Raw genomic sequence first — 14,579 nt, forward strand, 5'->3', positions numbered from 1 at the left:
AACATAATTTAAATTCACTTAGTGAAATTTATGCTTATAGTCAGTGGTAGTATAAGAAGTTGAACAAAATAGAATTCTCCAAGCTCAAAAATGAAATAGTTCAAAATTTACTTTGAAGCCTAACGTAATAAATTTCTCAGTATAACTTGTAAAAAAGTTATATTTAACATGTGCCAGGTTGGAAAATTCTTATTCTATTTTTTGAAATAATCAGTTAATTAAATTCATTCTCTCTATAAAAGATTCTGCATATCGAGGAAACACTTTGAAATATTAGCACAAAAATTCTATTCATTGGTGTATTAAAAATTTAGACCACTACCTGTATTTATTACTATTGGAATTTTTCCACTTATAATACAGGAATAATATTCTACACAAGGAGAAAATGTGAAACCTCTGATGAATTAACATCAAAATATCTACACTATATCAATTTGATATCATGATATAAACCATCAGCGTAATTTTGAACATTTTATACCTAGTAATAATTATTTACAATAATAGATAACTTTCTCTTGATATTCCAGGCTATGGTTTCAAGAATTTGATGAATTCTTACTTTCAGGATTATCAGAAATGATAGCGCTTTACTAGAAAACCTCTTATTCAGTAAATTAAAAATCCGAAATAAGTTATTTATAGGATCACTTTTTTTAAGTGATTCAATGATAAGCCGTTCGTAATGGAAAACAACATTGAAGAATTCTATTTATAGGGCCTATACCAATTGAAATAGATTTATAGTTTTCTTATTGAATACACTATAATCTAGTCCAAAGTATGTCGAATCTTGATTTTCTATGTGGTAACAAAATTTGTGCCATGCAAGTTTTAGTCTGAACTAAGCTGTATTCGCAGTCGCACACAATGACAGTGTGAATATAATTCTCATGAGATCTTATTGGACTATTCCCACTCAGCCCGCCCGATTGAGTATGAATAATACCATTTGAGCTTAAGGGAATTATATTTTCACTGTCACTGTTTGCGAATCCAGCTTTAAACATGTTGAGACTCAGCCCTCCCCTCGACGATACAACAACGTTACCAAATTACATAAGGTACCTATTTAAAATTAACTTTATGGGCAATGAAATTTATGTTGATGTTGTTTACCATGACGAAACACTATATAATTATAACATTGTTGTAGAAATACAGTGTCTTCAAGAAATAAAAATGTATTTTGACTATCAATTTGATTGATGAAAGTAATTGAAGAATTCAATTATTGATGAAAGTAATTGAAGAGTTTAATTTTATTGATGAAAGTAATTGAAGAATTCAATTTGATTGATGAAAGTAATTGAAGAATTCAATTTGATTGATGAAAGTAATTGAAGAATTCAATTTGATTGATGAAAGTAATTGAAGAGTTATTGATGAAAGTAATTGAAGAATTCAATTTGATTGATGAAAGTAATTGAAGAGTTATTGATGAAAGTAATTGAAGAATTCAATTTGATTGATGAAAGTAATTGAAGAAAAATTCAATTTTATTGATGAAAGTAATTGAAGAAAAATTCACGGTATTACATTATACATGTCACTATCAGGTTGGCGGATTCAATGACAGTAGTATCATTTTTAAAAATTAATATTGATTGTTTGTAGATGTTATTAAGGATATTCAGATCCCTTGATTGGATATTAAGGATATTCCTTGATGATGTATCAAGTCTTGAAAGAACAGCATGAAAATGACATTTCAAATTCAAATTTTAAATTTAACCCTCGACTTAATTTTTCAATGACTAGTAAATTTTATTTCAAGACTAGATTAGGTCTTTTCAATACTGTATTTCATTTCTAGTTCTTAAGATAATTGGACACTGCATTATACTGTGTAGCGGTCATAATATTATAACCTATGGAGTTCAATGCATTATTGTTGAATTTGGCATTGGTTTGAATTGTATTTAAATTTCAAATTAAACGACCACACTAACTTAGGGCCCGTCTTAACGAATCCCAGACTAAAAACTGAAGGAGGGATTCCCAAGCGACGTCTGTAACGACTCTAGCTACACTTCACTGCTCGGCTATACTTGGCTACCTATGGCTACACTATGGTGACTTCCATGTTATAATGACAGTGAAGATAGGAAAGCTTCCTGCTCTGCCGACTCTATAGACTGTCTTTATGAAAACGTTTTCAGAAACTGTTTTCTGTCTGATAACGGCTGAAAAAACGCTTAATATGGTCTGGCCCTAATTGTGAGAGAAAGAGCGAACAAATAGTGTAGGTCATTTTGGCAGAATCAGCAACGATGAAAACGGCAACAGTGTGCTCAAGCATTCTAGTAAGAAATAACAGTGGCCTGTAAGCCCCGTTCTGTAATCTTTTCATTTTCATTGAATAGTTAATATTGATTCTTATTATATTTTATCATGTATATTGTGAGAAAATGGAAATAAATTTGATTGATTGAAAAAATCTAAAGGTGCGTACAGATTTACGCGCCGCGAACATGAGCAATTCACTTTTAATCAGTTGATGCCAAGCTTTTTATATCTGTATCTTACCGTTTCTGTAAAAATACAGATATAGTCAGCTGATGGAAAGTGAATTGCTCATGTTCGCGGCGCGTATATCTGTACGCACCTTAAGGTTTACATGGATTTAGTCTATACAGTCGTTCTCAGCTTAGGGCCAGAACACATCAAGCGTTTTTTAAGAGTCGGCAAGGCAGGAGGCTCTCCAATTGGCTGATTGGGTTGTCGCTTGAAAAAACGATTAGCGCCAGTTGCACAAAAGCCGGTTAAATTGTAACCGTGATTAATTCCACGAGCAACAATCAGAGAAGCAGTCTCATCAAAAAGGCCTTCTCTGATTGGTTCTGGTGAAATTAATCACGGTTAAAATTCAACCGGCTTTTGTGAAACCGGGCCTAAATGTGGTCTGGCCCTCAGTTTCAATGTGAAAGCCGTTAATAAATAAGACGTTCCTAATAATGATACCGTCAATAGAGACGGCCCTAATGATGATAGTAGGCTGTTGCCACACTAGGCGTAGGAGTTCTCCATGTGATACATGTCACCCAGCAGCCGCTGGATGGGAATGTCTCCGATGGTCTCCTTGAAGAAGAGTCTTTCGACGGTGGCGGGGCGAACGGCGCGCAGACTGGGTAGCATCAGCAACAGGCGACCGAAGCGAGTTGGCTGACGTGCATATCTGCCGCGCACGTAATCGCCCAGGATGCATTGCGCTTGGTCTTGCAGCATCTCTACTGGTTGCACGTCTACCAGGCCTGATGTTTCTGCCAACACAACACCAATAACGTTTTAATAAGGCTAACTTACTTGAATTGTTCAATAAATTATTAATGAAATTACTAGTATTTTCAGAGGGTACTAGTCATATAATACTAATTTATAGGGTTGTCCACTTTTATTTCACATTTTTATATATTTCTTTGTTATTTTGTATTATGTTTGTTTGTGAAATAAATGAATTGATTGATTGAAATTTATAAAATAATTATAATAATAATTAACACAACACGTAATACTAATATTTACTTCGCCAAAATACGTACTGTAATAAAAATTACAAGAGAATGATTCCAAATTCATATTAATAATAGGCCGTAACTCAATATACACATATTTTTACTGTGGTTGATGCCCACATGAGCTCTATGTTTGTTCGTGGGTAATGAAAAGTGTGTTGGTGAATTTTTGAGATGATTATACGTCCATAGCATCGGTGGGATTCGAACCCATGATGCAGAAGCTGCTATAGCAGACCGAAGTTTGTAACGCTCCTTATACCACAAGACCCAGTCGGCTAGTCTCATAACACATTTCAAATGAAAAATAAATAAACTAGCATAGCGAGCAAGTAATAAAACATAATATTCATGTCATTAAATTAATTTATGTTATTGCATACTGTATAATATTATATACTTTAGGTACGGTAGTGTCCTGCAAAAACTTTTGCAATGCCCTTTTACGCCATTCTTACTTTTTAAAAAGTTTTCAAGTATCATGAAGTATCCTTGTGAATAATCATTGTTATTGCTCAACTTTCAAATTAATAAAACTCCAATATTAGAATGGCTGGAGTTTAGTTTTTATCCTCCACTATTAAATTATAATCACAATGAGAAGTCGCCTCTGGTGATACGCTTGTCTCTGTCCAGGGTTTCAAAAGCCACTATTTTGAATAACGTTCCACTGTAGGCCTACTCTTTACTCATTTACAAGTTGTATTCTTGGTTCATTATTTTAGATCATAGAAGTTTATTTTACATTTATTGTATACCTGCTCAGGCTACCCGGAACTCACTCCTACACACAGACATCCAGTCTTGTAGGGGAATTCCTGACATTCATAATTTGTAGTGTAGCTCACATATTAGAATTTTTGTAGAATGAAGAAGTTTTGACTTTATAAATTGGTGATGACTAACCTGGAGTGAACAGAATGACAGCCTTCATGCATCCGCACTCGCTGCCGTCAGGCGAGAGTTGTCGGAAGCGGGCGAGAATCTCTTGAATGGTCTTGAGTTCGCCGTTGACGGACGGGTCGTCGGCGGGCAGACGCTCCCGCGCCTTGTCCGAGGCGAACAGCAGCGACAAGTCCCACGGGATCGACCACTGCGCCAGGTGCAGTAGGAACAGTTCCTTCCACGACTCTTGCAATAGCAGAAGCTGCAACAATCCCAGTCAATTAATACATTACTGATTGCCATCCATATCAAACCACATTGCTGAATATGTATACTAGCCAGGGTCATAATGTCCAATCGTTTAAGGGCCGGTTTCCGAGCTCGGGATTTAGCCTAGTTCTAGACTTTGAACAGCTGGAGTCAGAAAATTTGCTTTCCGAAAGTACCTAGTAGTACTTTGCGTAGTACCTAGCAGTCCACGTTTGAATTAAATTTCGGAAAACTAGAAAATTGAACACAAAATAAAAAGAAAATAGTGTTAAGTTTGAGTGATTTTGAATTATTTAGGAATGTTTCATTTCGTCAAGGGAAAACGTTCCCAATTATAGAAATGAGAAAATAAAGATTATCATAAAAACTGCGGCCACGCCCCGTTTCGGAAAGCCAATTTTCCGACTCCAGCTGTTTAAAGTCTAGAACTTAGCTAAATCCCGAGCTCGGAAACCGGCCCTAAAAGTTTCTATGCATGATATTCGTTGAATTTCAGCCCCCCTATGCATCGTAGAGCTTTCTTCTGCCATAAAAACACTTAATTTACAGTGGCGCTGTTCCTCAATCGAGTGGGGACCATAATATGTCATTAGAAAAATGATGTCAGTGGTAACTAAGAATTTGAGTTCCCTCAAAAGAAATATGACTCTAGCCAGATCTTTACAGAGAAATTTAACGTGGTCATCCCAGCACAGTTTACTGATACTTCTTCATAAGTTTGATCATAAGTTGGAGAAAAGATAGCATAAGAAGATATCCCATGGTATAGGTCATTTATGTTCCAAATTTCAAGCCGATTTTTGTTATCGCAAGCCAATTATTGTCGACTACTGTTTACTATTACTCTTTACTGTTTTGGCCGGGTGAGAGTGTAAGAACGGCACAGTATGACAGACTACAAGCGTCACATAGCTTCACGAAAAAGAACTACTAGGACTATCGGCTTGAGAAAACAGTGGGAATTGGTACATAAAAACCCTATAACGTTGGGTATCTCTCCTTATGCTATATTTTTCCTATGGTTTGGTATAAGGTGCGTACAGATTTTCGCGCCGCGAACACGCGAATTTCACTTTCCATCAGCTGATTATATCTGTATTTGTACAGAAACGGTAAGATACAGATATAAAAAGCTTGGCATTAAAAGTGAATTGCTCGTGTTCGCGGCGCGTAAGTCTGTTCGCACCTTTAGATGAGAGAGTAGAGAGTAGATGTAAGACCACATTTTTAGAAGTAATCTATCTACTTTTCTACATACTCTTACCTGGTCACGCTTAGATAATGTTTGGAATGGGGCGAGACATCGGACCCATCGTACAGCCATGAACAACAGACGAGCAGTTGTTTCCTGCAATCAAAATGTAGTTCAATTAAAATCTTCAAACATCTATAATATGATACAGGAAAGAATTGGCTTACACACGTACGGGATAGGAAGTTCACGAATGACGCATCGGCATCATCCACTACCTCCGTAAACAGAGCCATAGTGCATGACAGGTGGTTGATGGTGACGTCAGCACAGGTAGGGCTCCTACACCAATAAAACACTAGCTGATATAGCTCAGCTGGAATCAACAAATTTTTATTGGTGTAGGAGCCGTACCTGTGCTGACGTCACCAGAATGCACTATGGCTTTGTTACGGAGGTAGTGCATCATCACATCTGAACTACTGATTTGATTAACTTGAAATTTTGCATACGATTTATCATATAGATTCTCAATTTTCCGAGGATCGTTATAGGCCTATCAATTCTTCAATATTTCAGTAGGTCATGTTTCAGTTTGTCAAGTTTTGAAATGGACCTTTGCGGAGCACGGGTTACCTGCTATCCGAAATAAAGCAATTAATATCATCAGAATAATATCTCCACGATGGATATAATTGAAAAGGTTTCCAGTTCTACTCCTGTATTTACTGATCATTTACAAAGTAGGGCTGTGCTATGAGGATGTAAGTGTTTCAGCACTCAAGTGTAGTGAGGCCCACGGTATAATGGTAGTGGAGGAAGATAGGAGAAAAGCGTTGCCGATTCTTCGCCTTGCTACTGCATTTTATAGAGGATAGCTGATACTGGAATATCTGATGTGACATTAAGTGTTCAGTCTGGGATAAAAATAATTAATTATATTTTATTCAACAAGAAAACATTTTTTCAATGATATTGATTTTCATAATTGAAATAAATATTTCGCTAATTAATTAGGTTTCTACATCGTTGAAAGACAATATGGCAACGTTGCGGAGCTAGAAAAGAATAGCCCTATCCGCTTTGTCAAACGATAGACAAGGATAGCAACACCAATGTTAATCAAATACTGTCACTCATATACACATTTCATACAGTTCTCACTACAAAGTGTTACTCTCCAAGTTGTTACACAAATGTGAATTTATTATACACGATTCAATAAAATTGTTAACCCTGTGTAAACAATATTTTCGTAACCAAAAATATATTTGGTGATTGGAAGAGTGGTAAAAGTCGACCTCGTAGTTGTTATTAGAAGGCTAAACTTTGGGCTCCACAGAAGTACTCTATTTAGTAGCACTTCACTGACTCTTTGCCATATGGAGCTCAATTCTCATTGTGAGAATCTATGACGACGGGAAAAGGAGGAAGGGAATAATGTTGAATGGAAGATTGAAACTTCGAACGTGAAATTCATGTATTGGGAGAATTATACAATCAAAGTTTGCATCTAATACTGGAGGGGAATCTGGAATAATATAGCGTCTTCATCCGAATGTCCCTTATAACTTTAAGGGCCGGTTTCTGAGCTCGGGATTAAGCTAAGTTCTAGATTTTTGTGGTTGAGAAGTTGATATTGTGGTAAATATTCATATTGAATGAAAAAGACTAAAAAATTGTCAAAAACCACAGCTTTATTGATACTTAGAAAGACCGGTTTTGGTTATTACACCATTGTCAATCTGATAAACTAAAACTAAATACAAGAGCAGCAGAATTTATACTAGTAGGCGAGTACTGCTATTGGTCAAGGGCATGAACGCCTGCCATTGGCCCAGCTGGACAGTCTCCTCCCACTCAACGGTGTGACAAAATGGCGGCTTAAGCAACAGAATCGCCATGATAACAAAATTTACTTTCAGTACAAAATAAGAACCAAGAAAACAAGTGTGAAAGATAATAAAACAAATATGTAAATGGAAAAACTATTGACTAATGTATGCTTACAATTTTATGATAAAACTGAATTCGTTGTGTTGTATTGGTTGAAATGAATCTGGTCATTTCAATTGTAGCAGTGATAAAATAAAGATTGTCATAAAAACTGCGACTACGCCCCGTTTCGGAAAGTCAATTCTCTAACTCCAGCTGTTTAAAGTCTAGAACGTAGCTACATCCCGAGCTTGGAAACCAGCCCTAATAGTTTATACTGGAATTTTGATTTATAATTTTTGTCTTATCTAGTTTTAAGAGGAATCTCGAATACTCAAAAGTTCTCGAAAACTAGGATTGTTTCTAGTGTCTTCATCCAAACATCCCTTAGGCGGGATGCACATCGGAGAAACGCGTTTCGTGAAAAAAGTCTCAGGAAACGTGAAACGAAAGTTGCTCGCAATCGACTGATAAGATTAAGCAGGGAACGTTTCTTTTGTATGCATGCGCGAGTAAAACGGATTGCATGAAACAAGTTTTATGAAAGAGGGCTTCACGAAATGCGTTTATCCGGTGTGCATCCCGCCTTAATAAATATAATATCCCTCGAAAATATAGCTTACATTCTTCATTGTAATTTCAATACTTGAGACTGAGAAATTGCTGTTCAATCTGAATGTAGAAGCCAAGTCAGTTTCAAGCCCAGCCCAAACCTCGGAGGGTGAGGCCGGCCATTTTATAAGGCGTTTCCCGATGGGGATTGGGTCGAGCGACTCAGTTCTGGCGAAACACAAGTCAGGAAGTCACTCCCCTTCAGAGCGAGTGGCAAAAAACATGCGCTTGCCAAAGTCAACTATTGACTGGCAGCTTGACAGCCAACAGCGTACAGCATAGGGCACCAGTCAGCTCCACCCCGCCATCCTATCTGACAGAGAAGTCCACTCTATCTGCTACAGAGAAGTTCACGTAAAGGTGCGTACAAATTTACGCGCCGCGAACAGGACCAATTATTCACTTTCCATCAGCTGATTATATCTGTATTTGTACAAAAACGGTAAGATACAGATATAAAAAGCTTGGCATCAGCTGATTAAAAATGAATTGCTCGATTAAAAATGAAATGTCTTCCATAGAGGATAGCTGATAGCGGTGTCTCTATCAACTACAGTAAAATCCAAGTTATGATGGCAGTGCAGAAATATAGGAGAGCAGCGTTTTCGATTCCCAGTCTTCTATAGAAGATTGCTGATAGCGGTGTAACTGATGTAATATTAACTGTTCACTCTCGTTTGAAATAATCAATTATATTTCATTAGTCAAGAATATATGTTCTCCAATGATTGAATAATGTATTTTCATAATAATTGATATTGAATATTTTGCTAATTAATTACATTTTTTATGCATTGTTGAATAACGATCCGACAACGTTGCAGAGGTAGTAAGGGATAGTGCTATCTGATTTGTCGAATGATAGACAATAGGTTACAATGATAGTAACACCAATGTTTATCAAATACTGCCAATATAATGTGGATCTTTCTATACACCCTACACCCCTCCTTGCATAATGCAGCGTACCTCGATCTCAATTGAAAGAAAAATAGCAATTACAAGAAAAATACAATCAAAAGGAAAATACAATTGAAAGGAAAATACAATTGAAAGAAAAATAAAAAACAATGAAAAGAAAAATAGCAACTACAAATCAGGTTTTATTCAAGATAAGAATATGATAGTAGTGAAATTAAATTCGACTCGATGAAATTAATTTTTATTCACACACACAAAATAAATGCAAATAAACAAAAGAACACATGCAAAACAATATAAACATACAACAATGATCACAAAATACCAGATAAAAGAAAATTGTGGTGCAAAGAAGGGGGGATGATTGGAGGGTTTTCCAATTATGGTTGAAATGAACTACCAAACATGAAATTCTAATGTGGGCCATTCACTATCCTATTTATTGTCAAACTTGATCCGATGTCGATGTCGGACCGTGTATGGGATTGTTGATGTTACTAGCCGGAAGATTTGAATAGTTGAGATCCAGCATTCAATGTTGGATTCTATGTCGGACCGTGCATAGGGTTGTTGATGTTCGGTCGAATGTTGGATGTCACTGAACTTGAAGAAAAAACCGATAGTGGTCCTTATTTTCCTATAAAATCTTAATTCTACCTTTATCAGATCAACCAGTGGTAACTTATCTCCCGAATAGGAAAATAGAGGTTTCTTCTGAAAATAAAATTTATCGATTACAGCGACGAAAGCACTTTGACATTTATCTCTTTTTACTTTCAATTTCTTCCACTCACGCCACATAACAGGTCATTTCAATTGTGTCCAATCAACAAGTGAATTCGTGAAATTCATTGAGATCTGTAATTACATGCAACATGGACATCACTCATTTGAACCGTTTGACGAAAGTTATCAGAAAGTTGATGTATGAAGCTGCCTAGAGCTGCAGCTCATTGGTCATTCCAATTTCCAATTTCCATTTCACGCGTCATTCAGAGGGGTGAGTTCAATGAGAGTGAGAGAGAACACGTTAAATTCTAATCCTGTAGTCAAACAAACATTAACAAGCGAGCGCTTATTTGACTAGTTTCGAACACTTTTGAGTGATTATTGACTGAAATATAGTGCGCATTGCGTGGGCTGAAGGGCATTTTATGGCTTATTGGGATGGATGGAAACAACAGACAGTTATCTGTGGAATAATCGTGTGCAATACTCTAGTGTTGGTAATTATATTTAAGCTATATGTGGGTGAAGTATTCAAGTGGAATGGATGAAAATCGGGTCAGGAATAAATCTCGGCCATCCGTTTTCTATTTTCTCAAAAGTAAAATATCTTCATTGCACTAAAGTTTCCAAACTGGAGTCACTGAAGTGATAATTGAATTTCATTTCCATAAGTTTTTCCTTTCACTAGATAATGTATTTTAAATGGGATTCTAAGTCCTTGAGATGGATGAATCTACAAATATTAATAAATTTGTTGATAATTGAACTGAAGGATGCCATGCTATAAAACCCAAGACGGAGGTGCTGTTACCTCCAATTGACCGCATCCTTAAGGAATGATCACATTGAATGCGTATATGTGCACGTCAGAACCGAAAAACTGAATCTTGAAGTGCCATTGGAACACGTTGTGACTTGCATGTAGCTGCTCACATTGAACGCAACCAGTAAGTGGACGCTTTCAGTGAGAGGTTCTCCTATTGAACTTTCTAGATTTTGTTTCTAATCTGCACGCTTGATCAAGCATAAGCAAGCGTGTACTTGGACATATATGCATTCAATGTGATCACAACCTTATCTCCGTTACTTGCAGTTGAGAGTGATCCTATAATGGTATATCATGTATATGGTATATGGTATATCAATCACCTATCACCTATCAATGGTATTCATTGAATTCTCTATCAGTTGGAATCGAAATTTAACTTTTTTGAAGTTGTTCAACACGCGAAACAGTCTGAGATTTTCTGACGTATTCAATTACGTAACTTTTGAGTTGTTTAACTCGTGTAACAGTATGACGTATTGAATTACGTATCAGAGAATTATTCAATGGATGAATAAAATGGAATAAAACATCTTAAAATGTGAATGTTTCCATTGGACTCACCTGTAGAACTTCCCATGTGGGCGAAAGAGCCAGCGGCATTGCTGGACTTGGTGGCATCCCTGCAGACGACAATCTTTCCGAATCACCGATCTTGCCTGTCCAAACAAATTCCTGGCAAATACAACAAAAATATCTCACTTAAAAAATTCAACCTTCATCTCATCCTATTATTGTTACGAGATTTTCCAATAAATCCGATGATTGTGACAAAATCTACAAACCAACTGACAATTCAGGAGATTTTAAATTTTCTAGTAAATCTGATGATGTTATGAATCTACCTACCAACAGAAAAACGTTTGCTATTTTCAAGCTTCACAGATTTTTTTCACAATCCAATTTATTAGAGGCCGCGAGATGTAACATGAACCTTCGACTCCCACCACAAGAGACTCACACTCACAAGATGATTAACATTTATTATTATTTTTATTTATATTCAAAGGATGAGATATAGATAAAGTAACTATCAACTCCGGTTTACGGCTTCGGCTATGCCTAAGAATTTTGGATTATTTTGAATTATTGCATTGATTGGTAATGAATGATATTGTATTTGATTTGATCTTTTTTTGTATTATTTTGAAGTGAACAATAAATTCTTTATCCATCTATCTATCTATATCCAAAAGATGGCTGAAAGAGGTAAATCCGGATCAGTGAAACTGTGCACTTAATTGTCAGTATTATCGAAACTATTCTCAAAAGGTAGAATATCTGATTGGGATGAGAATTCCATTCCATTCCTTACAATTTAGATATAAAGAGTTCATAATACATGAAGCTTTCAGGTACATGCAGTTAGATTTCTTGAAGAAGATTGAGAGTGTTTACTTATTGTTAAATGCGACTTATCTTTCTGTCATAATGCATCCAGTTATACAAGACTCTATGCCTGTCCACATTGATTATGGAGGGTCGAAGCTTTCTAGGTAGGCATGATTTTAAGTGATAGAGAATATTCTAGACCATGATGTATGAGCGTATTTTTTGGATCTAAGGATTCATGCTGGCATCGATATCGCTTTAGTTACGGTAATAGCGGTTAGAAAACAGCCCAGGTGTTATCAGCCCATTGTAGGGTTGAGTGAATTACTTTTCCATTCCCCTCTGTACGGTCTAGAGTAGGAGTTATCAAAGTCTCAGCCACTGCGCCCCTTTTTGAGGCTGAGAATTTTGATGAAGCCCCAAACTCCAATATAAGGAACAGTTTTTACAGAATTGAAGTTATGCTGATAGTTTATTCCTCAAGTTTCATTAATAGAGGAAACTAACATTCATAATTAAATAGTTGTGAATAGTGGAATACATTAAATTTATTTACATTTCATAATACGGAAATCAAATACATGATCAGAAAAGGACCAACAGGCCTAGCCCATACTTTGAACTGTCTACAACTGAACTGGAATCTTTGGATCTTTTGTACAAACTTCAAGTTTTCAAACAAAGCTTATCAAAATTTATCTTGCTATACTACTATGGTCCTGGGGGCTTCAAGAAAATGGCGAAACCAAAGTCATCAGCAATCATAAAAACAGCTATTTTTTAATAATAGTGTTTCAATTTATGTGAGCAGGTTATTAAAGATTGAAAATCACTAAGTATTCTTATAGATCAAAAATGGCTTTTGGTATGAAATGATTTCGACATCAATTCAGTTTATTCAAACACACAAAAGTACAATGAGAAAAGTAATATACAATGATAATAATAGCCTATCGAGTGACCTGCCTAGCTCAGGTCTGGTGTCAGAGTTTTCAGGTCGCAACTGATCAATTTCATTAATATACAATGAAAAATTGCAACAACAGAAACAATGAAAATAACACAATAAAAAATAAGACAATATTGCTGAATTTTTGTAAATTGACAAATTGTAATGAATTTGAGTTTTTCAGATGAGGGAATTATATTCTACATTAGCCGTCAGGCTCCCTTCGCTCGCCATATCTGTCTAGCCAGGGGGCTCCGACCCCGGCATTTTCATTTGAGCTTGCTTCATTCCATCAGAAAGTCAAAGTACTGAGAAAAGGCAGAAAAGCTGAGGAAAACGTTGAAAAAACGCTGATTTTGGGCGTATCTTTGATGAAATATTAAAGTCACCTCATCACAAAATTTTTATACCCTTGCTAGCTAAACCTCTGTACAAAATTTGACATTTTATGTCTATTTGATGAAAGAACTGAGAATACGCAATAAACCGCTAATTTTGGGCATATCTTTGGCGTTATTTCAAATTCCTTCTAACACAACATTATTACACCCTGGCTGAGCTTCTGTACTAAATTTGAACATTTTCTGTTCATTTGTTCTCGATAAAGCTGTGAAAGCAAAAAAAAAAAAAAAAAACTCTGGAAAAACGCAGATTTTGGGTGTATATTTGGCGTTATTTCAAATTCCTTCTAACACAACATTATTACACCCTAGCAGAGCTTCTGTACTGAATTTGAACATTTTCTGTCCATTTGTTCTCAGATTTTGGGTGTATCTTTGGAAATTTTTCCTAATCCGCTCTTAGTGCGCCTCTAAAGGGCCAACTGAACAAACCTACCAAATTTGAACGTTTTTGGTCCGGTAGATTTTTAGTTCTGCGAGTGAGTGAGTGAGTGAGTCAGTCAGTCAGTCAGTTAGTCAGTGAGTGAGTGCCATTTCGCTTTTATATATATATATATAATATATATAGATTCTAACCTTAATTTTTGCAAATTGACAAATTGCAATATATTGAAGTTTTTCAGATAAGGTTATATATCTAGGTATTATATTCTACATTCTAACCTGGTTCACTCAATTACATTATCATTACTATTAGAAATCATTTAAATATCAAACAGTCCCATCAACCTGAAACTGTTTGTCGTCTAAACGAATTTCTGCTTTTAATCATAATGGTTGTTGGATGACACGGTTGTCTGGCCAAACTGAGCTTTACTTGGAAATTCGATCAACAGCTAATTAAAATCATTTTCGTCAGGTCATCACCTTTTTGGCGTGACGTGGTAGAAGGGGGAGGGGTGAAAGGGAGGAGACGTGAGCCGTGATAAACACGAGATGAACACGGGGCACAACAAGTAGGGGTGGAGGGTGAGTTCTGTTTAGGGGTGAAAGAGCAGCCAGCGAAATA

The 14,579-nt window shown here is 36.1% G+C and overlaps 1 protein-coding gene across 1 annotated transcript in view; it reads right to left on the minus strand.

The window, feature by feature from the left end:
- Nucleotides 1-2,594: 2,594 nt before the first annotated feature.
- LOC111051537 (nuclear receptor subfamily 2 group E member 1) overlaps nucleotides 2,595-14,579 on the minus strand; it is a 50,019-nt gene continuing 38,034 nt past the window's right edge. The window contains exons 7-10 of the mRNA XM_039420003.1: nucleotides 11,453-11,563; nucleotides 5,938-6,021; nucleotides 4,425-4,665; nucleotides 2,595-3,266 (exon numbers count right to left, since the gene is read on the minus strand). Of these exons, the coding sequence (XP_039275937.1) occupies nucleotides 3,013-3,266; nucleotides 4,425-4,665; nucleotides 5,938-6,021; nucleotides 11,453-11,563 (690 nt within the window). The 3' untranslated portion in view covers nucleotides 2,595-3,012. The remainder of the gene's footprint in view (nucleotides 3,267-4,424; nucleotides 4,666-5,937; nucleotides 6,022-11,452; nucleotides 11,564-14,579) is intronic.

The sequence above is a fragment of the Nilaparvata lugens genome, chromosome 2 (assembly GCF_014356525.2).
Source record: "Nilaparvata lugens isolate BPH chromosome 2, ASM1435652v1, whole genome shotgun sequence".
NCBI classification, from domain to species: Eukaryota; Metazoa; Arthropoda; class Insecta; order Hemiptera; family Delphacidae; genus Nilaparvata; species Nilaparvata lugens.